Source organism: Branchiostoma lanceolatum, chromosome 4, assembly GCF_035083965.1.
Source record: "Branchiostoma lanceolatum isolate klBraLanc5 chromosome 4, klBraLanc5.hap2, whole genome shotgun sequence".
Lineage (NCBI taxonomy): Eukaryota > Metazoa > Chordata > Leptocardii > Amphioxiformes > Branchiostomatidae > Branchiostoma > Branchiostoma lanceolatum.
Window position 1 is genome coordinate 21353711 of NC_089725.1, and position 26923 is coordinate 21380633.

The 26923-nt window shown below is 40.9% G+C and overlaps 3 protein-coding genes across 3 annotated transcripts; 1 reads left to right on the forward strand and 2 right to left on the reverse strand.

Annotated features, from left to right (window-relative positions):
* Positions 1-50: 50 nt before the first annotated feature.
* Positions 51-7414, reverse strand: LOC136433307 (2-hydroxyacyl-CoA lyase 2-like). The gene is made up of 10 exons (XM_066425380.1): positions 7251-7414; positions 4894-5095; positions 4481-4608; positions 4224-4362; positions 3698-3809; positions 3336-3435; positions 2311-2545; positions 1954-2203; positions 1525-1765; positions 51-1367 (listed from the first exon to the last, which is right to left on the reverse strand). The coding sequence occupies exons 1-10, from the start codon at positions 7377-7379 to the stop codon at positions 1011-1013; spliced, it is 1893 nt and encodes a 630-aa protein (XP_066281477.1). The 5' UTR covers positions 7380-7414; the 3' UTR covers positions 51-1010.
* A 657-nt stretch (positions 7415-8071) lies between these two features.
* Positions 8072-12335, reverse strand: LOC136433311 (uncharacterized). Its single transcript, XM_066425385.1, has 11 exons — positions 12212-12335; positions 11869-11910; positions 11515-11631; positions 11201-11249; positions 10951-11026; positions 10298-10545; positions 9995-10092; positions 9538-9613; positions 9138-9276; positions 8855-9026; positions 8072-8568 (listed from the first exon to the last, which is right to left on the reverse strand). The coding sequence occupies exons 3-11, from the start codon at positions 11610-11612 to the stop codon at positions 8517-8519; spliced, it is 1008 nt and encodes a 335-aa protein (XP_066281482.1). The 5' UTR covers positions 11613-11631; positions 11869-11910; positions 12212-12335; the 3' UTR covers positions 8072-8516.
* Positions 12336-12411: 76 nt separating this feature from the next.
* Positions 12412-24346, forward strand: LOC136433310 (beta-1,4-glucuronyltransferase 1-like). The gene is made up of 2 exons (XM_066425384.1): positions 12412-13661; positions 20579-24346. Exons 1-2 carry the CDS (start codon positions 12537-12539, stop codon positions 20771-20773), a joined length of 1320 nt encoding a protein of 439 aa, XP_066281481.1. The 5' UTR covers positions 12412-12536; the 3' UTR covers positions 20774-24346.
* Positions 24347-26923: the final 2577 nt, after the last annotated feature.

The following is a 26923-nucleotide window of genomic DNA, read 5'->3' on the forward strand; positions in this document are numbered from 1 at the left end:
AGTCTTCATACTAGTAAGCCAGATTGTCAAAAGATGAAACTACATCATGATACTGTCTTGCCATCACGTTATAATTGAAGAGGCTTGCCTCTATGTCACTGATCTGTCAGTTACCATCAATATCATAGTTAAATGTAGATTTATGATCTAATTACACCAATAATCCTCTATTCAGTGTTGACTGGCTGATAATCTAATCTTGTCTTTTAATTGGTCCATATAATAAATATTTGAAACAATATTTAAACCTGACCTCAATCAATTCGCTTTTGAATCAATGATGCTTTATTTATTCAGATTTACCACATTTGTGGAAGGATTGACATAACAGGTGACTATTACCTTTTCAAGATATCAAGAGGTTTGATCCACTCAGAAAGGGAAGGACCCTTACTCTTTTCAATGGGTGTGGCGGGTTCTTTAACATGCTCGAGGTGTGACTTTCCTTAACAGGACCTCCATTTAAATCCTACCCAAGGGACCACCCTAACTGAAGCTAGGCACTCATTTCCACCTGAGTGAAGCGAGGAAAGTCAAAGTGCCTTTCCCAACAGGACAAATCAGGGGACCCCAGATTTGAACCCAGGACCTTTGGGTTCTGGGCCAAACACTGTGCCACTGAGATGCCACTGCGCCACCGAGACGCCATGTTGTGATAAGCAGTTATTCATTCTAGTTTTTTATATTAGAATCTTATAGAAAAGAGAGAAAATCATACAATTTCTCCAGAAAAATGTAATCTGGGAATGCTACAAGAATCCATTTATATACATAAAGATAGCATAAATGATCTAGCTGCTATGCTAACCTCAAATCATTTGATTTGAATACGATACATATAAATTGTACAACAAAAACAACAGTATATTCATTACAACTAAAAAATGTGAAATTTTTTTCAAATATTTCAAGTTGAATATTTTTGGTCACACATCTATTTGGAGCAGTAAATCACTTTGTTAACAAACAATGACCATGGGCAACAAAGACATGATACTGGAGACCAAAGCTTACACAGATATGGAGCCTTCTCTGAATTTGGTTTTCCCAATCAGCACATTCAGCAGCACAGGGTGTCCATCCTTAGCAAGCTGTTTGGCCTGCTTGAAGATTTCCTCCATCTTGTCCTCGTTGGTCCGGTCCATCCGGAACCCCCTGCCTCCATATCCCTCCGCCACCTGCTGGTAGTCACAGAACTCCAGCCCGCACGCCACGTTGCTTCCAAATATGGGCACCTGTTCCCGCGCTATCTGAGTCCAACAGGCATCATTACCCACCACAGCAATGACAGGCACGTCATGGCGGCTGAATGTGTCAAACTCTGCCACACTGTAGCCAAGGGAGCCATCTCCATAGATAATCCACACCTAGGAAGGGAGAATGGTTACATCACTAGGGTATGAATGCTGCCAGCTACTCTCATATGAAGTGTCCAGTTGTGAAGGATCATCAAGCTCAGATATGATTTTCTCTAGCACTGACAAAAAGAAATGTCCAGCAGTACAGTTAAGAACTCAAGCTTACCTCTGAATCAGGCCGGCACAGTTTTGCACCAAGAGCAAACCCTCCTCCAACACCAAGGGTGCCAAAAGCCCCAGGGTCAAGCCATTTCAACGGGCCACGGGGGCGAACAATGTATGCTGCACTTCCCACAAAGTCTCCACCATCTGCAACCAAGATGCTGTTGTCATCAATCTGCTCCTCCAAACAGTGCAGCACCTTCAGGGGGTTCAGGTGTAGGTCCGTAATCTGCTCAGCCATTTTGCTGGAAGCAAAAGAAAATTTTCGCAATGGGCACCTTTAACTTTAAGGAAATACACACTGATTAATCATACAATTCCTTGTTGATAGTGGATATTCAGCATAATGTTGACATGACAACCTGATAATCTTCACTCCACTCCAAAATCAGAAATCGGCTACTCTATGAACCTTAAGGTTGACACCACATACCTGTTGTCCTTTTCCTTCTCCACATCTCGTTCCTTCAGCATCTGTGGCCAGCTCTCATCACAGCTAAAGCCTTTCAGCCCTTTGCTTAAAGCCAGCAGTAGACTGCCAGGATCCCCCTGAATGGCAATCGTTGGCTTCCAGAACAAGTCAGAGTTCTTGTACAGCTGGCTCTTGTCACGGTTCACTGCAATGATCTTGGAGCTGTCCTTCAGCACCCGGCCGTAGGAAAGGCGGAAGTCACAAACCGTGCCTGTTGAAAAAGTTGTATCTTTGAATCTTTCCTAATAACCTTTCAAGTTATAATCAATCTCTCAATGGATATACTGTTTTATTCATTGATTGATTACTCTTTCTTACCTGCCAGGATAACCACATCAGCGTCCTTCAAGGCATCCCTCCTTTTCTGTCTGATATGAAGAGGGTTGTTCCTTCCCAGCATGCCCCTTGCCATACCCCCAAGGAAGCATGGGATACCCATGGTTTCCAGGGCCTTCCTGATGTCTTCCACCGGGGTGGGGGGGAGGGTGGCCTGGCTGCCCAGGAGGATCAGGGGTTTCTTGGCCTTGCTAACCAGTTCCACACAGCTTTGGATCTGAAAGTACATTTTTTGACTTAAATGTGAACAGATCCACAAAAGTGCCTGACTTGCATGCAAACAGGTTAACGGTGCACACCCCAGTTCTTCCGCAAACAGGGTCTGTGGTAGTATGCGCAAAAAAAGTGTCGAAAGGGTTTGAGTGCACACTGCACAGTTCTCATAATGTGCTTCAAACTGACAGTGAATGCCAACATGTCTGAAAAGCGTGTGAATTGGTGTGTTTTGGGTGAAAATTGAGTTTGGGTCCAAGCCTTATTTCCGGATATTCATCCGCGTTGATTGCCCCTTTGCCCGAGATTGACCTTTGTTGCCTTCTGTGTGTGATGTTGCTATGCCTCACGCTGTGGATGATAAAAAGCTTCTTAGTACTAGAACTTTCTTTATAATTGGCTCGATTATACACTAGATTTTTCTCTTTCTAACAGTATTAGTTGTTTCTGCCAAAAAATGCCAAATTTGTGCATCATTTTTGATGTGAAAATAATGTTTCTTCCTTCTAATTTACCAAAATTAGAGAGGTTGAAGAAACAAAACTCATTTGGTCTGGTAGCGGACAGGATATGCTTTCATCCCATACACAGTTGATTTGCTTCATGATCAGAATCCTTGAACCTAGAACAGGGACACCTAGCGATGCCAACATGGGGAACAATGGGTTCAGAATAATTCCCTAGAAGAGACAGTACCTAGACTTGAGGGTGTGCAGCCTCCAATTGAAACCCAAAATAAATTGGGGTGTGCCCTATTTAGCCAAAAGATAAAACAATCTGTTTGTAGCCAATACCTGTGAAGAGGATGCTTGTGGGATGTCGACTGGCAGAGGAGTTACGTCCCTCTCCTCCCAAGCACCAGCATACAAGTTGTTTAAGTGGTTTTGTAAATACCTGTGAAGAAGGTTAGAAAACAGTAAGTACCCAGTAAACCAGTTTGGAACATAAACATGATATTTTTGTCCTTATATTGGTATTTATGGATTTTTAAAAAATTGCTGTGTCTCTGCAACCAGTGTGAACATGAAAAACACTAGCAGGACCTGTGGTAGGGGTGTTCAATCTCTCATCATTATCTCCAAAGCTGCAGAGACACACTGCACAGCCATGAAATGCAACAACAAATTACAATAGGACCAAAAATCACTGAACATACCAGTTGACAATCTTTTGCCCCAAAGACGTTGAAGTACTCTTCATGCCAATCTCCTTCTGGACCATGGAGTATGGGTACAGGGTGTCAATGGGAAACTCCACAAACACCGGGCCTAGAAAATAAAGCAATTGATTATACGCCAGAGTTGGTCTGACATGTAAAAGCCCATGTTTTTTTCAGTTGGCAGTGTGGCTTAACTGTAAGAAAAAAATCATCAGGTAGGGCAGGGTTAGACAAGTGGGCCAACGAAAATTTGATTCGGGCCAGTCGATTTTTTGTGTACATGTACTATAGGGAAAGTGAATTTTTCAAAACCTGTCCAACCCTGAGGTAGAGAAAGCTATAGCATCAATAACTCAAATAGTATTAGTAGATCTTAAATATTGAACTTTGGCAAACTACCTTTAAATGTTGACTGAAATGCATAATATGGGAAGGTGACTTCACGACACAGCAATGAGTGAACTACATTCAACAATGAGATAAAATTAATCGTCAATCCTTATACCAGTAACTTAAGTCTGACCTGGAGTTCCAGACTGGGCAATGGCCAGAGCCTTCCTTACTGTGGGCACAATTTCCCTCACTGTGGAGACAGAAGCAACAAACTTGCAGAGAGGCTTGAAGAGGCACATCTGGTCTATGTCCTGTAAGGCACCGCGGCCCTGGACAGCGAAGAGAAAACACAAACAACATGTAAAACAACCTCAACCACCTGTTACAATACATGCAATACAACTCAAAAAGATGGACCAATCACTAAAGAAGAGCCTTGATGTTTACCTTCAACAAGGTTGCAGCAGCTCCCCCCATGAGCAGGAGTGGAGATTCTGCCATCTGGGCATTCTTGACAGCTGTGATTGTGTTGGTCAGGCCAGGACCAGCTGTAACTGCTGCTACTCCCACAGTGCCTACAGAAAAGAAGCAAGAAACATTCTAAAAAGGAAATGAATAAAAAGGATGATAAAATCTAGCTGTCATCAAATTGCATTGAAATCATATTTCGGTAAGAGGTCACTGAAATGAGCAATAAAGGACATTTCATGTACAGATGTAAAAGTTAATTGCTTTCTTGAATAGGCATATCGATTGGTAGTCATCTATACCTGACAAGGATAACACACACACATGTGGATGCACACACACAAACAAACACACACACACACACACACACATACATACACAGTAAAGCTTACCCGACAACCTGGCCACAGCATCAGCAGCAAATACAGCGGTGACCTCATGCCTGGTGTCCACCACCCTGATGCCAACCTTCTCACAGGCCACAAGGATTGGGGAAATGTGGCCACCTGTCAACGTAAACAGGTACTGCACCCCATGTTTCTGGAGGACATTGGCCACAAGTTCTCCTCCGTGGCGGCTTGTATTTGTTTCCACCTGAAATATTTGGAATTTTTAAAAAGTTTAATCCTACTATAGACTATATGTATCACAAATAGAATTCAATTATTACCTGATCTTTGATGTACATTGCACACAGTTCACATTCTTTTCAGGTTTGTCTACTTTCCAAAGAGAAACAAGTTGTGAAACTTGAGATTTTCTCTGCCCACACTGATTTGGGGATGCAGAAGATTGTGTACCTTGCCAAAGACCGTTCAGCGTAATATAACCAGCTGCTGCCACGCCGCGTGCCTGCAAAGCTGGTGTGTACGCCGAATGGCAGTTATACCGGCTATATAGATACAGATACAGACACAGAAAGAGAAACAAATTGTAAACCTTGAGATTTTCTCTTCCCACACTGATTTCCGGATGCAGAAGATTGTGTACCTTGCCGAAAAGAAACAAGTTATGAAACTTGAGATTTTCTCTGCCAGACTGCAAAATGCAAAAGATTGTGCAAAAAAAATGCATGCCATACTAAATCATGCTTGAAGGTCTCTACAGTTTTCAATGCTAGTGGGGACCGGCTTTTTAGCGAATGCCCACAAACAGCCACTCTGGCGAAGTCCGTGTTGCACGAATCTCATTTATTTTGCTCAGAATATGTTCAGGTTGTGCTCCCATTAATTAATCCTGAGTTTCAAGTCAATCCATTGATCCAAAATTAAATGAAGCACGCGCAAGCTTTAAGATTTTTACCTGGCCTTTTAGCAAATGCCCAGAAAAAATGGCTTTTTAGCGAATGCCCAATACATCAGTCAAAATATCGGCCATCGTGACACAGTCGCTAAATCTAATAGTAATACCCCTGAATATGTACTCAGTTTCCGTGCTGTACACGTATGTAAAGTAACTTTTTTTTATACAAAATACGCAGCAGGGAAATCCACCGCCTCAGATCAGTCACGTGACCAGAGTCCGCCATATTGGAATGTTTATGTCCGAGGCTGTGAGAGTCTTCAAGTTTTATTTAACTTTGGATCAATGGATTGACTTGAAACTCAGGATGAATTAATGGGAGTACAACCAGAACATATTCTGAGAAAAAAAACTGAGATTCGTGCAGCGCGGGCTTCGCCAGAGTGGGCGTTTGTAGGCATTCGCTAAAAAGCTGGTGCGATGCTAGTGTTCTTCTCTTACCTCTACTAATAGTAGTAGCCTGGGTGCCATCCTATTTCTACCGGGCTCCTACATTCGCTACCCTAATCCTATTTCTAACGGGGCTCCTACATTCACTACCCTATTTTTTTTAGGTTAGCGAATGTAGGAGCCCCGGTAGAAATAGGATGGCACCCAGGCTATAATAGTACTATTGCACTTGAGGTTCTTGCTCTATTTTATTTTTAACTTGTTTCTTAGTAATGGGTCGTATGTATTCCGTAAAATTTGTATGTTTCTCGTAATGGATTGTATGTATTCCGTAAAACTCATATGAATTCCGTAAAACTAGTATGAATTCCATAAAACTCATATGAATTCCGTAAAATTCGTATGAATTCTTTGGCACCCCTGGTATTGTGGTGTCTACTACAGTCATGGGCCCCGTCATTGTCTGGAATTGCATAATGTTTCAATTATATGTACATATATATACAATTTCTAGCAGGATTCGTGGAGATTTACTGAGGATACAACAGCCCTGTCAGAAATTATATCAAATATTCCACAGCCAGATCTGATTGAAACCATGCATATCTAAAAGGATGGAAACATATGGTGAAAATAGTCATAATTTTAGTGGTTATTAGTTGTAGCGAAGCCGCACTGCATCACTAGCTAACGAAAAAGCGTCATGCTTCGTCACAGTCTGAAGCTCGACCGTTTACTATTTGACTGTTCACTGTATACGTCTACCGTAGTAGGCAAGTTTATATCTGCTATAACCTCCTTGGTCTACATGTATATCATTATGTAACGGTTACCACGTGGTGCCGGTAGTAGTTGTGGGGTACTGGGGTGACGAGATGAAAAGAAATTACTGCACTCTATCATTTCTAAACATATCATGATTTGCTGTGACCGTGGGATTATGATCAAAGGTCGTCGACCGCCTCGTACGGGAGCGACGTCCACGGCCACCGGACCATGGCAGCGACTTGTAACGTTGCGTTAGAGCTTATATATACAGCAGGAACTATTCCTCTACCTTATGAAAAAGCTGGTAGATGAGTCCAAACCGCTCCAGCAAAACAGTAATGATCACGACGATGATTCCAGTCACCAAGAGGGTCGGGTTCTCGAGAAGGCAGGACAGCAAACAATGAAGGGACGCCATTTTGTTTCACAATTTGGAGCAAGGGTCAAAGGGCAAGATTTGGCGGGAAAATCAATTTCTCTTCTTTTTTTTAGTACGATTGTGCTAATAAAATAAAATCATCATACAACTGGGGATTCACTGATATTGTGTTTTCACTAGGACATTTTGAGCCTCTTTTAGACATTTTTTGCAAGAAAATAAATAAACCGAATTGAAACCAGTTGTTTAGATGACACAATAGGATTCAGTCAATAATTTTGTTATAAAGTGACAGTTGCATACAGCTCATTTGATCATACACTACTTAAAGTTAATTCAAACATGGCGTATCCAAACCGGATCATACTAACTTGCTGTCTTATCAGGGGAGCTTACCAAATATCTGTCCTTGGTGCTGAACTAACATTCCAACAGCCTTTCCAGGCTCACTGTAAAGCATAGCTTCATTTAGCGATCAGTTGAAATTACCTTTAGGTCCTGAAAGGACAGTGCAGATTTCTGTAGGTAAACCTAACTAAATACTAGACATGTAGCATTATAAAGGATAATCATTTTTTAATGATTTACATTTGCATTTTGTAATAATGTGAATTACTATCATCAATGCACATGAAGCAAGATAGCATGTTCGTGATAAATTCCATGCTATTATCTTCTGTGCAAGGAAGGACTTTAAAAAATCAGGACAAAAAAAATGACAAGAAGAAGAGCAAGATTGAACAGAACTCTTTACTTTCTGAGCACAGATAACTGTTTTAAACTATCTACTGGTATAATCCTTTCATCAGGAACACTTCTATCAAAAAGATACAACTACAATAACTTCAGCTGCTGTTAGTCTGAAATAGACACTTCAGGACCCCATATACTGGAAAATAAATTGCTCCATGGACATAAATTCAAAAATATTTCCAAAACATAAAACTTAGCTGGATGATAATCTCAACATGTTTCCTTTTCTGTAGAAAACCAACACCGTACATAGTACTCTCATGGTTTTGAAAAAAAGAAGAAAAAAAATATCCGAAGACAATAAAAAGACCATTGCCTGCTTTTAGTAAGTCACAACATATACAATAGACCATTTCTTTGTAAGCAATAACACTGGTAGAAAACAAGGGGTTTCTTCTGTCACAAGATGGAAACTTCCTCTCCTTAGCTCGTATCATTTCCTCTGAACAGTTGTCTTGCAGGGTGGATGAGCATTCTGTGCAACAAAATAGTCAAAGCAGTCAAATACTTACATTAAGAATAGCTAATCATGCAAAAATACATGCATCTTATAAGGTAGAAATTTGCACAGAAAACAAATTGTCAAACAGACAAATGACTATAAAGCCAAGCGCATACCTCTTTATTATGCCTTGGTACCATGGCTAAAAAAAACTCTGTCTCACGTAGATAAAAATGACCCATTAGGTTCAGAAATTTTTCTTTACCTTGTGGCATAATTGATTGTTAGAGGGATTCTGATGGGTTATTTACCCCCTTACCTGAGGAAAGACCCGACCATAGACGTTTCCTGTGTGTGGTCAGGCTGTGTGTCCTGCAGGCTGCAGGCGGTGACCCCGGGGGTCGTGGGACAGGCTAGCTGCTGAAGCCGCTGCTGCTCCGCCAGCTGGAAAGACTCGATGGCGTGGCGGTCCGGGCGGGTGTGCAGCAGGACTGGGAGGGCAGAAATCCAAATTGATGAATACAACATGACTTCAACATCATCATCACGTCAACTTTTCTCCTACACAAACTGAAATCTCCTGTGGAAGCAAGATGACTTACTCCTCCTGGGGCGCCCACTGATGGGGGTGTCCACAGTCCTGTGTCTCCTCCCCAGCCTGTAGGTCTTCCTGCTGGTACTGGGGGTCGGTACACTGGTTGGACCTGGAACCATCTCTTCTGTCTGAGTCTCAGGTCTTTCCTACATTTTGGAGAGGAGAACATAAATTGGCTTGGTAGAACACCATAGGCACAGGAATTTGCATACATTTCAAATTTATATACTCACTTTCTCTACCTGTGCACTTCTATCAAGCAAAACATTGTTTCAGCCGTATCAACCGTGGGCAACCCTCTTGACCAGTCTCTTTGTACAGGCATCAGTCCTGAAAGCTTAATTTCATCAGACTGATCTCATGTGGATGTTGAAAGGGTCAATTTTCAATAGATTCATGACCCATACCTTATTCTGGCCAATTGCTTTAGGTTGTTGAGCACTTGGACGCCTTTCGTTCACCTTATCTTGTCTCATATGTTTCCTATGAAGAAGAAAAATGTGTTACTGTTATCCTCAGAATGCAGCATGGGTGATGACACGTGTGTGACTAAAACAAACTTATGTAATATCATCTACAAAAATGCATGGTTTCTCTGCCTATAATCATTAACACACAACAAAAGTATTCGTTTTTGAAATATTTGCACATAGATGATAAGTGAACAAAGATGATTAAAGTAGTTTTGCAAAATTATGAAAAAGAAAATTTGCTATTCAATAAAGGCAGCAATGGAAGAAATACTTTACACTGACTGCATCACTTAGCAAGCACTACATACTGGAAAGTTGCCATTTACTACAAAATGAGGAGAAATCTAATTGCATACAATCTGATTGACAAATGAAGGTTCCAATGACACACCTTTTGACCTTCTTTGGAGGAGGTGGCGTGAAGACGTGTCCATACTCTGTGTTCAATACTTCATTGATGTCAGCCTGGGTCAGCTTAGGTTTATCTCTCTGTAATTAGCAAGTCAATAGGATTTATCACAGTTTGGCATGTTTGTTGTACCATGTCAAATTCTAAACAGATAAGCTTTTGGAAAACAGGAACAAGCACAATTATTAATGGTATATGTTAATGTATAAAGTTCTGACTTCATGCCCTTATGCACTCTATGGAAAGCAAAAGTAAACAACATTATGACATAGGGTATCAGCCTGCCTTGTGTGTCTCTCTCCCCACATCCACTTCCTCATTCTTGTCATCATCATCATCCCCAACAGGCCTAGGGCTTGATCCATGAATAGCATTATCCACTTCAGGACAGGTTGGTTCTGATGTGGACTTCTGGGCCTGAGCTATCTTACAAGTTGGTTCCACATACACATACAGCACATACGGGTAGGCCTGCAGTTCTGTCTGTCCCTGGTAGAACTTTAACTTTCTTGCTGTCCCCCAGCGTCTTTTGTCTTTATTAGAGTTAAGGTTCTAATAAATCAATATTGCACACCAATATTTATTGGTTCATAAACGATTATCACCTTTGACAATGGTCATGCTACTAAAGGTTTACTACTTTCACCACTTAACCTCATTGGAATATTTCAGAGAAATAATCATACATACACCTTTGAAATATGGGTTGGTTATGTGCATTCTTCAGTAATATCAAAGTCATCCTTTGATTATGAGGAAACTACACCGGTGGTGTTAGATCTAACGTTAAGATAAAAACAATGAAAGTTTCACAATTTTGAAACAAAAAGATTCTACTCAAGACCGTGGCTATCACAATAAACCCCTTTCAGAAGACGCGCTTTCCTGTCCCAAGGTTGAGTCAGATTAGCTGCCATCTTACAAATACAAAAGGATACATGGATAGATGACAAAGTGGTCTGTACGAACAGGATGTAGGTCTTCCTTGATTTGTAGCAGACAACGAACTACATTCTGGAAAAATGGCATAATATTTTAACACAGCATGCTGGTGGAAAGGTGGAAATATCAAAGGTGACTGAAGCTTAATAGACATGAAAGCCCCTTAATTATTCAACTAGAATATGTAACATGACTGAAAACATAAAGACACAAGATACTCTCAGATGTTGAAACTGAAATGAGTACCTCCATCTCCTGCTGCATGGTGTCAGCATCACAGGGGAGTCTGTTGGACCTGAGATTCGTAGAGAAAAAAGGTACCAATTCTGAATGCCTAACACTAACATATTCTAACCCAAACCCTCGAGTAAAGATAACAGCTTGTTATTTATTTATACATAATACATGGGAACATTTCCCATGACATTGTCTTACAAGTTAGAGTGCCACTGATGCTTTTAATATGATATCAAAAGTGCTAGGATTCATATTATTCATCTTTCATCAGACACAGGCAGTTTTAAACAAAGATATAACTTATGGTACGATATAACACTTACCCATCCCTGTACTGCAGCTTGAACTTGTAGACTGTGTTGTTGCACTTGATCAGCCGAGTGTCCTGGTTCGGCAACTTGAATGTTTCCAGTTTGGACATCCTTCTTTTAATGGGTACCCTAATAAACGCAAAAACGTTATCTCAAGCAATTAACGTTGATCCTGTAACGTTGATTTCAAATTATCAGGGCAGTAGAGAGTGGTCAAATATCATAAGTTGATCGTCAATGAGCTGCGCAGCTTCAGCTTCGACACAAGGCGTTAGGCCACCGGTGCACGAGCTAAAGAATCCCCGTGAGGTGTGTTAAACGGAACCTTTGAATGGAAAATTGTAAACAACTCAAGTCACAACCCACCAAGTTGCCAGGTCATCTGTTGAACGTGGAATTTCCAACAGCCTGGAAACAAAAACCACAAGAAGTTATTTGATATTTGCTGGAATTCTGTATGTAACGCCACACACGTCAATGATTGAACCACATCACAACGAAAACTTGAAGGATTTTGCTTTTGTTGAAATAGCATAATTTTATATCAATATTCAGTCGTTGCGAAAGAAACATTTATTTCAGTACAACGTGTTGATGCTGTCATCACTGAAATAGACATTCACAAGCGACATCTACCGATAAAAGCAGTTAATGCAAACACTGGATAACGTCACTGTGAACAGTTGTGTGCGGCGTAACCGCTACTTGCCTCGTAGATACAGTATTCTCGTAACGTTTAGCAGGTTACATATCAACGACGTCCAAATGCAAAGTATCTGACGGAAGTAATCGCATGGTGGCTCTCCTTTCTGGTACGGTCGAAGGGTCGTGGCTTCGGGTCAACGAACTCTCGTCCCACGCATGGCGCGAGGCCAGGTCACGAGATTTCGCGAGATCAGCAGCAAAACACGGAGAGACTCGGCAGAGAGAAGAATGAGACGCACCGAAGACACACTCCTGTAGAGTGCTTTTGTCGCTCGAATGGTGAGGTATGGGGAGGCGTTCCTGCTTGTGATGGCGACCACAGTCTTAGGATGAGCTGCTCGATGATTAACAAGTTTATCATCTTCCTGGTGGGGCTGATTGTTGTGCTGCAGGTCGTGCACATCACGCTCCTGTCCAGGTTGGATCGGGATCGCGGCCGGACCGCCTCCTCCATCCAGGCCGAGGATGGGGAGCGGTTCAGCCCGCGGGAAGGCAGGAGGCTAGCCGGCAGCAGCAGCACCAGCAGGGGAAACCTACGGAAGAGCAGCACAAAGCTGTCCAAGGGCAGCCTAGACGTCAGTGGACAGTACAGGATCCATAACTTCTACATCCGCAGTGATGATGCAGCTAATGGGGAGGTGCAGTTGGAGGATGTTACCTTGGTAACTCAGTGTTCTGTGCAGAATCTGTACCACATTGTGGACCTGAGTGTGAGATGGGACGGCCCCGTCTCCGTAGCCATCTTTGCACCTGGTGAGAATGCAGCATTTGCAGATGACATTGTTGGCGGCCTAAGACGATGTTACCCGCTTATTCGCAAGTATGTTTCATTCCACTTGGTTTATCCAACGTCCAGAGAGGCTATCATCTATGAGGAGTCCCCCACCTTACTCAACACACCTTGCCAAGACATCCTACATCTTGCCAAATACCACAAGTCGGCAACTCTGAACTATGGTGCCGAGAAGGAGCCATATCCAAACAATCTGTTGCGGAATGTTGCTCGGCAGGGATCATCAACAGAATTCATATTTGTGGTAGACATCGACATGCTTCCTAATGAGAAACTAAGGACTGACTTTGTGCACTTTGCCCTGGAGAACAGATTATTTGACTCCAGAACAAGTATGGTCTCAGATCACCTAGACACGGTGTATGTGGTTCCAGCTTTTGAACTGCAACTGAACGCATCTATTCCAAAAGACAAGACAAAACTGTTGGAAAGCTTGCAGGAGGGTAAGGCCAGGCCGTTTTATCGAGACATTTGCTGGAAGTGTCAGAGTTCCACTGACTATGATAAATGGACAGCAACAAAGTCCTCCTCAAAAAGGAGGCAGGATGTTGCATACAACGTGACTTGGAAGGATCCTTGGGAGCCATTCTACATCGGTCGGTGGTCAGTGCCCCTCTACGATGAGAGATTCAAGCAGTATGGGTTCAATCGCATAAGCCAGGTATACAGCAGTTACTATTCCTACAAATGTTCAGTACACTGTTATTACAGCTACACATGTAGTTGTTCTGAGTTGGTTGTAGTATAACTACAATAATTGATCACAAAGATTCAATTTTTTGTTTGGCGTTTTCTGTTGGCTATTCGCTATTTGCTCATGGACTGTTAAGGCTAATCACATTCTAAACATGTTCACTCTCCCAGACAATCATCACAATGGCCTTTTTGCCCAGTGCAAATTGCTGCAAATTTATTCTGGTAGCAGCTGGGATGTGCAGGCTAAGAGCTGGATTACCATTTGGGAGCCTGCTACAGTTGGCTTGACTTCTGCCTGTTTAAGGCTGATGCTGACTATGGTAGGGTTAGCCAGGTGGGGTTGTTATGCATACATATCATCTCACTGGCTATCTATGGATAACAGATGGAGATGTGTATCTGGCCTCATCATGTGTGAGCTCAGTCCAGTCTGTAGCAATGTCACAGCAGGAGTCTGTAGACTGTAGCACCATTCTGTTGTCCTCTTGGGTGAACATAGATTTTGTCTAATGTTAGGGATTCATCAGTTACTGTGGCATTACCTCAGTGGGTATTGAATATTCTCACTAACAGGTCTCCTCCCATTCACTATTAGTGCATGCATTGGGAGAGCATTATTGAACAGAACTCAGTTCATTTCCTCATTAGATTGCTAAGGATGCTATTCGTCCTAAACATTCTAAACGTACATGTAGGCGGGTAGAATCTAAGACCAAGGGATGGGCAATTTTGTCGAACCAAATAAGTTGATAATGATATTCTACCATCACACAGAGAGGAAGCAGGGCTAGAAGAAAATGTGTTGTCCACACTCCAGAGGGTACAACATGTTGAGACAGAAGAGCACAGAGTAGCAGTGACTTTAGAATGTCTGCCAGGAAGGCAAACTCTTGACCCAAAGACTTCATATAAAAAAATCTTGGCCATGATCAGACATTACCCAGAGATGCTGCAAACGTTGAGGATGATGTATGAGAGTTACAGATTGTTTTATCCAACAAGAAATGTATGATCAATAGCCGTCTGTCATCACTGTCCCAGCAAGTGTACAGTTGCTGCTGATATATCAATACCAAGACCATGATTTATGACAGAAACTGCCATGCTTCAGCTAACATCAAGAGCTTGTAGTTCATGCATACAGTTCCACCAACATGAAGTCATCACTCATTCCCATGTCATTATCTAATAATGCTTCCTTTGATTGACGTTCAGCGTAAATGTGCTCCTTCTCCCTTTTCATTTCCGAAAATGTCACCCCCAGGGGTGCCATAATGTTTCTGCCTGTTCCGAAGTCTGATTGGAGAGACTCACTGATCAAGTTAATGTCCCAGAACTCCCACTTACTTCTATAGGTCATGATTATGGCCCAACTGTTGCCTTTTCAGTAAATGGAACCTGTGCAGCAATGTAATCTATTTGCGCAGTTCTTTGTGCAACCTTTCTTTGATATCGCACCACTGGTACTTTTGATGGCAATGCTTTTTATAGGTAGTAATAAAAAGCTGACAAGTGGCAGTTATTTAGTCCTGACTCAAGGATATAAGGCAAAAATAATGTTAGCGACATATTACTTTTATTAGAAAAATTTTTTTTTTTACTTGGGAATATTTTCAATAATGAAATTTGAATATTCACATGAGATTTTATGAGTTAATGCTGCACCATTCCAAAAGGATTGCATCAAAGTGGAAGACAACATCAGGATTTTGTGGAGAAATATCTCAGAATCCCTCGGGAAGGAAGGAAAAAGTTTTCCCATGATGGGGCAGTGCAGTTGTGTTTACATTCTCAGAATGTTTTGATTGCTTTTTTTCCAGTTCTTTGTAGAGTCAATTCCATGTCACCGAGAGGGTTTTCAGGTAATATTGCTAGTGAGTTCAAACAATTTTAGATAAAAGACTATTCAAGTCAAAATAGTTCTAAATTGTTCAAACAATCAAGAATGAAAGTTTGAACATGTTTAAACTTACTTATATATGTTGGAACTATTTGGAAAGTAATTGCACAAATATCTCTTTATTTAGAACAATTTTCAAACATCTATGTGATTGTTTCACTGTTCGAACATGTTGGAACAATTTGCATCATTTTTTAAATGGTAGATTTGGGTTATTGCCCCCATAAAAGTAGGTGCTAATCACACTCTATTGTCTGCCTCTGTATATTTTTAGATTTCACGTCTGGACTTTTGTCTTCAGGTGTCTATCCATGGCACCCAGGCCTTATCCCCTATACTTTGAAGGGATGTGTGAATTGCCCTGTTCCCATCCCACTGACCCAGTTATACCATGTTGCTATGATGTTGGAACATGTAGGAACAAATGATCAACCTATTTTCCAACAGTTTCGAAAATAATACAAATAACATGTGCAATGTTAGAAATTTGTCTAACATGTTGGAACACAGCAGAAACTATTTAGAACATCAAATCAGTGTTGGAAATTGTTCTAAACAGTCACTTATCTCCCTTAGATTGTTACAAAGGTTTTACAAATGTTAGAACAAAAGGCAACAAACACCCTCTCGGTAATGTGGAATCGACTCTACTCCTTTCAGGGCTCGAAATACTGGGTGCATGTGCACCCAGTGCACCCAATTTTGGAGCTGTGCACCTAATTTTTTACTGTGGGTGCACTGGTGCACCCAAATATTTTCGTACGGTTTAATGTGAAAACTCAAAAGGTATCACTGCACACTAGTAGACAGCATATTCTTGACATCTAAGTTTAAGAAAATAATAAAATCTTTGTTGTAGTACTTGTTTAAGATTTTGATGTTAGAATTTGCGTTAATTTCGATTTTGAAAGATTCAAAACTGCTTGCCGAGATCGCGTGCCAAACGCGCATGAAGAGGAACAGTAAGGTTTGTCATTAGGTTTTGCTTACAATAGTTACATTCTACTTTATTTTATGTGGTGCACCCAAAAATTTTTTGGTGCACCCAATTTTTTAGGTTGGGTGCACCAGTGCACCTATTCCCAAAACTGAATTTCGAGCCCTGCCTTTTGTGATGGCACATTTATGGGTATGACTATAGAAGGCCCTAGGAACAGGTGGATCTTCTAACAGATTATGCTTTGTCCAAATATGTGTTGGGTGCGGGAGGGAAGAAGGAAATAGCGATGTATGGTGTGGGTTGATGATAAAACCTTTTTCTGATAGGTCCTGACTGACTGGGAAGGTCAAGGATGAAGAGTGGGGGAGTATTTTCAAAGGACTGTGCTACTGGGTCACATTTCTACCTAACAGTTATGGTTAAACGTTTTGGGACATCTGCTGTTGGGTTCCAGGTTATTCCTTGACCTTTACATATCAAATATGGAGGCTTGTTTCATCAGCATTATTGAGCCTGTCTATATGAGACAGGCTGGTCCCAGGTTTGGCAGGAAGGTACCCCACAGAAGACTGATCAGATTCCAAAGATGTTTGCTGGGGACTCCTTATGAAATGTTTCCGGAACTGGACCCTATGTACACCCTGGGAGAGGTGCAGTAAGACCAACTCTGTGCCATTCAGCACATACGGGACATTCCTGGGAAGATGCAAGGTCTGACACTGATAAGATATCTAAGACTTGTAATAGGTACCTGAAACATATGTCTCAACAGTTGTCCTGTCTTCCAGACAAAAAAAACACAATACAAGCCATCATACCCACATACATCAGTAACTTTGGACAAAAGGTAAATGGGTTCCTTTTTGGCTGGTATGTTGTTAGACTATTTTGGGCATTATCAGCAGCTTACAGTTCATGTTTGTTGTTGGATGTTGAAAAGCCTGAGGGGGGATGCTGTCCCAGATGGTGGGACACTGATGGTTATCTGTTGTCCTGTGAAACATCCTGAATTGCTAGTAGGAATTCCCGTCCTGTTACATCATAACAAACGGTACCTCTATGACTCAGGCTGTTGCAGTCATGACACAGATCATGTTGAAATGTATGTGAAGTTGCATGTCGTATTTGTTGTTCAGAATAATCTTCGAATTCAGTTTGGATGTACACAGAAGTGTTGAGATTTAGATTTTAACCATCTATACATGTCATGCATTGGATGAGCACTAAAGGTTAGGGTTACGACTTGCTTGCTTTTTCTGATACAGTCATTCCTGTGTGTATTGCCAAAGTCAGCATCAGCATTCTGGCTTTCAATCATGCAATGTCAGGTATTGATTTTAGAGCCAGAAGGCCATGACATTGTAAATTTCTCATGAGAGGTGGGGATAAAGGTCTCTGGCTGATAACATCAAATGCAAAGCCGCAGTATAATTTACTGGTGTGCCAGATTCTTTTGTCTATCATCTGTCATACAGTGCCTGCTAGGAGCACACTAGTGAAATATGCCCCTTTTCACAATTTCAGCCTGTTTTTTTTATTCATTTAAAAGTACACAGGTTGTGGGCTCCTGTCTTGATAAAGTCATTCCCACTAAAATGAAACTTGATCCAAACAAGCCTTACTAGTTGTATCAGCTGGCTCAACTTTGAGAGGAGGGTGAAATAGCCTTGAAATCCAGCCTTGGGGTTGGGTCACACACATTCAGATATGAAGGAAAACTTACACACAATAATAAGGTCACTGAAAAGAGGACATGTGCACCATCTTGAGGGGAATGTTTTAATTGCCGCTTGAGATTTTTAGAGCACAGAAGGTACATGTTACCTTCACTGTTGACTGCTGGCCTGTTTGATTATTGTATCAGTTCTACCTGATGATAGTATTTGGATACAGAGATAATTTACCATATGTGTTGCAGGCATCTTGCATGGCTTTACGAATTGTGCTTCTCTGTTTAGAGTGTGGTACTGGTAAGTTATCAAATACTGTAAATGCAGAAATTTTCGCGGTGGTTTTATGTTCGTGTTCTTTTGAGGTGACCTCCGCAAACTCAAAACGACAACAAAAAGTTTTGTTCTGTCTTCTGCCCACCTTCCCCCTTGTCTTAGTGCAACTACATACTAACATAGATCTATGGTTATATCAGTTTATTATGCCAGCACTGCAAGGGACTGTCCTTTCTGTAGCACCCTTGCCAAGTCGCTATTTGGTGGTTTCCAACTTTCTGCTCATATAGGCGCCAGTGTTTCCATTACTGCAGCAGTATATAAAATGAGCGCTCAATGAAAATACTGTTCAAGATTCATGTGGTGCATCTTATGTTACTTATGAAGCTCTCCCTACATGTATATCATGCTCCAGTCTGACTAGATAACACAATGGCCTGAAGACAATACTGTACTATAGCTTAAGGTGCCCCTTGGGGCAGTGATGATGGAGATATGCTGCAGGTGGTCAATAAGTATTGACTGATGGTACACAGCTGCCCCTCCTCCCCCACCCCGCCTCTCCCATCTGTACCACAAACAGTTGGAGTGGATTACACCTCCCACCCTCCATGTGGGCTGATGACAGGCCCATCCCTCTCCCAGTCACCACTTGGGAGTGACACATCACAGGGTGTTTTCATTAGGACCAGCTGTCAATCAAACCTGGTTTGGTCTATGCCAGTGTCATCAGTAACAGATCACGTGATCTTCCATTCTGTCCCAACTAGTTGTGTGGTTCAGTTTTTGACTGATTTTACTTTGATAGCCAGCTAGAACACAACACTATATATTTCTGTCAATGATAGTTTGATTCCATATTCAGAATTGTTGACCCTATTGAAGCTACTATTGCCTTGAACACTGACCAAGTTGGCAAGAAAGCTTCATTTTCAGTAAGAAAGTTCATTGACACTGCCTTTGTGCAAAAATCAATATCAGTGGCATCAAAAGGCCACATCTATCACATTGTAGACCTCTTTTAATGGTTGGATTTGTAACTGAAACTACTTATCAATTTTCCTGTTATTAGATGAGTGACCAGCATACTAATATGCCAGACTGGTTGGGAATTGTTGATACTGATCAGATAAGGTGCAGGAGAATGCCTTCTAGAATTTGATTTTGTTGCAATTAAGGATGAAGGTGGATACTGAAGTGCTGAATCGTAAGAATACTGATTCAATTTCAATTTTATCTAGTATAATGGTTTAAAACTTAATTGCCTGTCTCACAGTATTTTCTTCCTTTAGTTAGTGTGGGTGCCATCCTTGTTAGGTTACAAGCTTATGGGCCTGCATGCCTTTTTACATGAGACATAGCAAGCTATGTTAATTCACTGTTTATCCGCCCACTCTAATTCAGCGTCAAAGGTATATTATTTGTGGAGCATTATTCATCGCTTTGATTCGATTAAAGCAGCATGTTATTTATTATCCAGAATTCATTGATAAGCGTCATTGACAACTCTTCACATTCGCCAAAAATAGTTACTCAAGCAACTTGATAAAATTTTGAAACAGACTTGGGGTAATGCACTGCCCACCACCCCCCACCCCCGGACGAACATCATTTAGTTGCTGTACTAAAACAACAGTAGCTAATTGAACTATTAGCATAAACCTTGTCTTGAATTAATTTTCTTTTGAAGACTATGTCAAGACATCCTGAATTGTCTTAACCTCATTAACATATCTATTCAGAGTTTTGGTATAAATCTGGTTTCCCAGTCCTATCGTTAGTCACTGACGAAAGACAGCGGATGCCGTCTGAAACGTCTGACTGTTTCAAAATTTTATCCAGTTGCTTGAGTAACTATTTTTGGCGTATCTTACTACCTGGATGTCTAACCTTCATTAGTGTAACTTTTCACATTGCGTAGCCAAACACTAGATTGCCCAAAAGTCACAATGGAACGTCTGGTTGTGTTTGTTTGTGTCTATTTATTGATACACATATACCAGTATGTCCGTATTCTTGAACCTTAAAAGAGAAGAAGCAAAACTATTTTTGCTATGTTTCTGTTCTGACAGCTTGAATTTGAATGTTTTCCACAGGTGTGTGAGCTGCACATTGCAGGCTATGGCTTCTCTGTACTGGACCAAGCCTTCCTCATCCACAAGGGCTGGAAGACGGTGACAGACTTCCACGCCAGCAAGGACGAAGAGAACAACAGGAACAGGCTCCTCTTCCGCCAATTCAAGAACGAGCTGAAGGTCAAGTACCCTGACACGGACAGAAGATGCTACTGATGGATGCTGCAGGCTAGGGACCTGGTCGACTTTTCATACTAGATGAGTGTGTTGTAGTGATGGCCACACATCTGACATGTAGCATTTGCGAAATAGAAAAGTTCACAAAGGTGTTGACATTGCATCTACTGTTTGCATTTAGAAATCCATTGCAAACTGAGTGCAGTGATAAAGCTACGCAAATGGTACCATAGGGAATTTCTAGTTGAGGTTCCGTCATGGCATCCACGATCATTTTAGCACTTCTCGAAGGTGGATGCAATTTTCTGACTACCACCAATCCAGCACCCTTGCAGGGCCACTGTAAAATGTCATCGTCTAAAAGTGAAGCAAGTATGAGCAAACTCAGCTGCCCTGCATCCACATGGGCCTGAGGAGTGTCAGAAAATGTATCAATGATAGCTTGGAACTGTTAAGAAAATTTGTTATGAGGCTTCCCTATGAAGACAACAATTACCGGGTAAGTCTGGCAGGAATGCTTAGTTTAGATACATGTATTACAGTTACGCTATCAACACAAAAGTTGATGAATGGATTCAAAACAGCTTGGGCAAAAATTGCTAACTATAAACCAGAGACAGGATGCCAGCTACTTCACCTACACTGGTGTTGCTTTGTTCCAGGAAGATGTACATTATCATACCAATCAGAGATGAATTTGTGTTGTGGCAATGAGGAGTATAACATGTTGCTAATGCTTAAATGTTATGTTACAAGAAGGCAACATTGGTGAACCTGTGTGAAGTGCAATGTGTACAATGTGGTAAGTCACTAAAATCCAATCTGCCATGTACTGCACTTGAAAAAAATGCGATTTGAAAAAATGTATGGCTCAGGCAGCTTTCCAGGTCTGATCGATTTGCATTTGCCCATCCTGTCATAAGGGATTTACCAAACTGAACTGCTATCTTTCCTGGGATTTCCCTTGGCTTTTGGAATGACAGGCATGGCTGTGATAGTCTAAAGGTACATGCACATAAACTGGAGCATGTTGATGTGGTGACGGTCTGTCTGCAATGAGGATAAAGAGAGCTTACCTTTATGGCCTAGCGCCATGTTACCCTTGCAGGCACAGTCCTATATGGTCTAAGTGTATCGAGCTGTGTCATGCATACTGACGTTTATGATCATATCTGGTCAACAGAAAAGAGGATTGCCATTCATTATTCCAATAATTTTTTTTAAAACTAATTTAAGTTCCTTAATTATTCTTATGGTTTTAATCAAGCAAGTCTGTTGAAGCTGAGAAAAGTGCAATCACAATTATAGTTTCAACTTAAAACTTGTTATAGTGGTGGATGTGTTTGCTTTTGCTGCTCTGACATGGCAGCTTTTTTTCAGGCTTAACTGATACCAAACACTTCCTATGCATGCCAACAAATACTCTTCTTTGTAAACATGATTTTCAGGTAACATTAGATGAGAATGAAGGCCACAAATCACTCATTTAACTGATTTTATATAACAAAATTGGTTAGATCCAACATTGCATTCATATGATAAAGGAGAGCAAATGATATTAGGTATGCTGATGATGTATGTTATGTACTTTTGTGACTTATGTGTGTGAGGCAGGCTGTGATAGATGGAGAATAGCTCCATTCAACTCGGATGACTCCATAGCCACATGGGGCGGAATGCCCTTTCATGAGTAAGTCACCCAGAAATGTGGTCAGCCCCCAGCAGCTGACCTCTTAAAGGAAAATGGACCATTATGGTGAAATCACACCATTCCGGTGCCATCCATTCAGTGGTTACCAAGTGCCAAGATAGCTCAGACATGTAAAGGCATTATCTGTCTCTCCAGGCCTTTTGTGGAGGTTGCAATGCTACAGTCCATGCATGGTAAACACACTTGAAGAAAGGACTGACTCAAACCCCACTTGCTAGTACATTGTACCAGACTGGTTGCCATCTTGCACTTAACAAGAAAGTAGAAAGAGTGATATGCACAGCCCACTGTTGATTGAAATTAATGTAATATTTCTTAACGCATGTGACCTGTAGAAAGATTGTTTGATCGTACCGTATTTCATGTTGCATCTCTGTGTGCATGACATTGCTGTACTTGTTGATCAAATATCAAGCTACAGACACAAAGGCACCATATGGTGACCTGTCTGTCTCTTTTAAATATGATTGATATGGGAGCATCTTGCATCACCTTTTGTCAGGGGATACTTCAAAGGATTTCATAAGAATGTTTTCATCCCAAAATGGATTTGAGGCTAATTTGTAATATTCTGCAGCTGTACAGCAGAACGTGCAATATTAATCCACTCAATCAAAGGTGATTTAGACTGGCACGATGTGATCCCCCTGGATCTAAGAGCTGTCTGTATAATTTGTGTCTTCGGGAAGCCATACTGCTCAATATGTCATGTGAACTTTCAACATGGGATGATGCCGGTGCCCTTCCATTATTCAGCAGGGCTTTGGGTCACCTTGAATTTTGCCCAAGGCTAAGGCTTTGTGAATAGTGAGCAACATCACAAATGGACTCTTGGGGAGTTATTCTACTGGCAAAGAGAATGCAGTACTATCCTTATATAGCAACGTCATCGCTTGTGAGCAGTTCTGATGAGATTTCTGCTATGATAACCAGGCAAAATTCCTGCATTTAAGTTGCAAGATAGCCCAAAAGTAAGAGCCAACAATTTGTGTATGTGTCACTGGCATGCAGATATACTAGTCAATGTACTCTTTTAACCCGCAGGTTGTAAATACAGTCCACATGTACGATGTATGCTGGCTTTCATATGACCCTGGTCTCAATATGAGTGTTGCTAGACAGTCACGGCCTGTGGTGGAAGAGAAGGAAATAGAGCTAGTCTTGTACATTTCATTATGAAACTGACAGTATTGTCACTATATGCAGTATTAAAGAATTTTTGTTGCTAATACTACGTCTAACCAGGTGCGTCATTTTTACTGCACTATAAACTAACATATTCAAATGTTTAAGTTATCTATTTTTTGTAAGAAGCCTATCTAAAGTGTAACCTATTGAAACAATATTGGATAGTGTCATTGCACTGATGTGTTCCTATTTGTATATGGTATAACTGATATTAATATCAATATCCTGCCTCAGATAAAAGAGGCAACATTCAGAAATGTGAATGTCTTTTGGTAGTCGATATTCATGAATTCTATTGCTTGCAAAATGTATAAATGATTAAGTGATGTAAAGCAGATGTACAATTGTGCCATGCTATTGTAGAGAAGCAGTAATACTATAGCTTATACTATTGTGAAAGACAAACCTCGTTTCATAAGTTGTAGATCCTTGAGATAGATATGCGATTAAGATAGTGCAAGACCAAGAAAGAAAATTCTCAAAGCCAAAGTGTTCATCTCGTACAGTATGTGTATTAATTTACCAGGATAATATTAATAAGGTGTTGCTATTGCATTGACAAAAGATGTGCTATGGAACTTGGCTGGTGAGATGTGCAAATGGTAGCACGTACTGTGGAAAAGGATTTACCTACCCTTAACGGTTGTAAATATCACTGCTGTAGTCATTCTATGTGTAATGCTTGAAGCTAGTAAAGGGTACTTGTCTTGTCATCCTGTGTGAGTTGTCACTGCTGTTCAGAAAGCTAGCGATGAGACGTAAGTCTGTGAAGTAGAACATCTTATTTCATCATCAAGGATTCCTGCTAGCTCCCTCCTTGATCAGTCACAGTATTCCCAATGCAACTAGGACATTATACCCTTGTGGTACAGTAAATCAGAAGTGGTTGTCCCAGAAACTATGAGGATGGATGGAGAAGAGGCTTTCTGAATGTTAAGAAGACAATGTAATAATCAAAATATGGAATACAGTTGACGAACTTTAATTGAAAAACATACCACATCAACTAGAAATTAAGCTTTATTCAGCAGACAGGTTTGTATCTAATAACAATATTGGCAAAGAATTAATGAGTGAATGAAGACCTTTATTGTACACTTATATCCACTGAGTTAAGTACAGTTCACAACAGTTGGGTCGTTTGGCGTAACAGCAGAGCGTTCCGCTCAGAACCAAGTGGTCCCGGGTTCAAATCCAGTCATGTCATCGATCTTGTGTCCTTGGGAAAGGCACTTTACACGACTTTCCTCATTCCACCCAGGTGTGAATGGGTTCCCGACTTTGGTTGGGGAAGGTCATATTGAGGTCAATGGCGCCAAACGGCTGCCGTCCAGACTCCACAAAATGCAAGTGTGGAGCAAATATGTATCTGTTGTGTATTATGTGAACCCTGTTAACCTTGCATCAATTCAGCACTAGAAAGGCTGATATTGCACGGATACTTTCTGACCAATAAAAACCATTATTATATATTATTATTAACTTAGTACAAGAAGTATAAACTACAAGGACTCGACTTTTCTTCGTAATGGTTAAAATGTAAGGAGATATAGTAAGAGGCATGAAAACTCCTACCTTTATTGAATTGAAAACCAACTTTCAATGAAAATAGTATGTCACATAAAGTGATATTGGAGTGGAAAATAACATGTGCTATTAGTTCCTTACCAGACAGCTTCCTGCTAAAACTGTATGGTGGATTTTGTTAGTCTGTATAACGCAAACTCCAGCTGTCCGGGGGTTTCTCTCCCCTCCCCGTGGGCGGATAGCCGTTACAGGCGGCGAGCGGACAAGGGGCTTGGTTGAAACCAGGCTAGGATTTTGTGTGCAGCATGAAACCAAGCCAGGGGCTTATAGAGCATGACGGTCTGTCAGATAGCTAGATGTGATTATAATTGATGGAGAAATATTGGCTTTTGCCCAAGTAAGCAAGACAGGGGATTTAGATCTGAGTGGATAGAAGCAATGGGAAGGGAGATGTTGGATGTACCAAGAACAGGTGTGGAAAAGATGAAAAACAACCATTTAAGGAACCTCATTTAAGTACTGTTATAACATGTACATGTAGTTGGATATTCTTTTTAGCATAGGATTGCCACTTTTAGTATCTCCCATATATGTAGCTTTGTCCTCCCTTGCTGGTCCAAACACGCCGGGCAATGTATACAGGCATATGACATGCACTGGTTCAAGTTGTCAGTGCATCTAGACTTATTCAAATTCTCAAAACATGTTTATGTTATCTGCACATCTGTGCGCATGTTTGTTTTCAGAGCAAATGAACACCTGCAAAATCCTTTCAAGTGCAGCTACACATGATTTTACATTGTTTTGAATACAACTAAACAAAGAGGTTTTCCCCTCTGAACCTACCAGCAAAACAGCAATGTTTTCTTTTACTTCTGGTATGCAGGAAAATGTGTGCTACCTTTCTGCAAGGGAGCAAAGGTCAGTGTCATTTACTTGGCACTGGAAAAATCAGATATTTATGATGCTTTATAAATGAATGTATGCATCACAATCAATGGTTTGGCAATCAATGGCCATGTACATGTAAAATATATAGACATGTACCCAAATGGAGTAACTTGACACAGTTGGATCATTATGGAAATATGTGGATTTCATACATTTCCATAATGATCCAACTGTGTCAAGTTGCTCCATTTGGGTATATGGTACTATATATATATCTGACATATACATGGCCATTGATTGACTGTGGATTGGTGAATTAAATTTAGAGTAAACTGGAATCACAGAGCATATCTCAAACAGTGGTACCAAAGTCACTGAGATGTTGAAGTGTGGAAGAAATATTTTGCTACATTGTTACAGAAGAACTTGAAAACATGTGCCTGCAGCAACTGCATGAGTGTGTTCATCAAGATTACCTGTGCATGCTGTGGTATTACCATTAGCAACACTGAATGCATCTCAATATTGCTGCTGCCAGTGCAAATGGATTTTCGTAGAAAACAGCAGTGGAGAACCACAGTAGTTAACAAGTAATCTAAGGAAATACCAAAGTAACAGTCTTGCCCGGTAAAGAGACTTTTATACGAGTCATAATTAGTCAAGGTCACATTGCAAACTGATTCCAAATTCTTAACTGGCTGTAATAAGATGATTAGTGCTAAATACCCCTCCACAAGTCTCCTTTAACTTCTTAGCATGGCTCTTGACAATGCCCTTCATGCAATTCAGCATGCATAAATATTCACCAGTGGAAGTATGCATGGCTATAAACAAGGCAAAGCACATAACTATAAAATTTGTGGTCCAGTCAC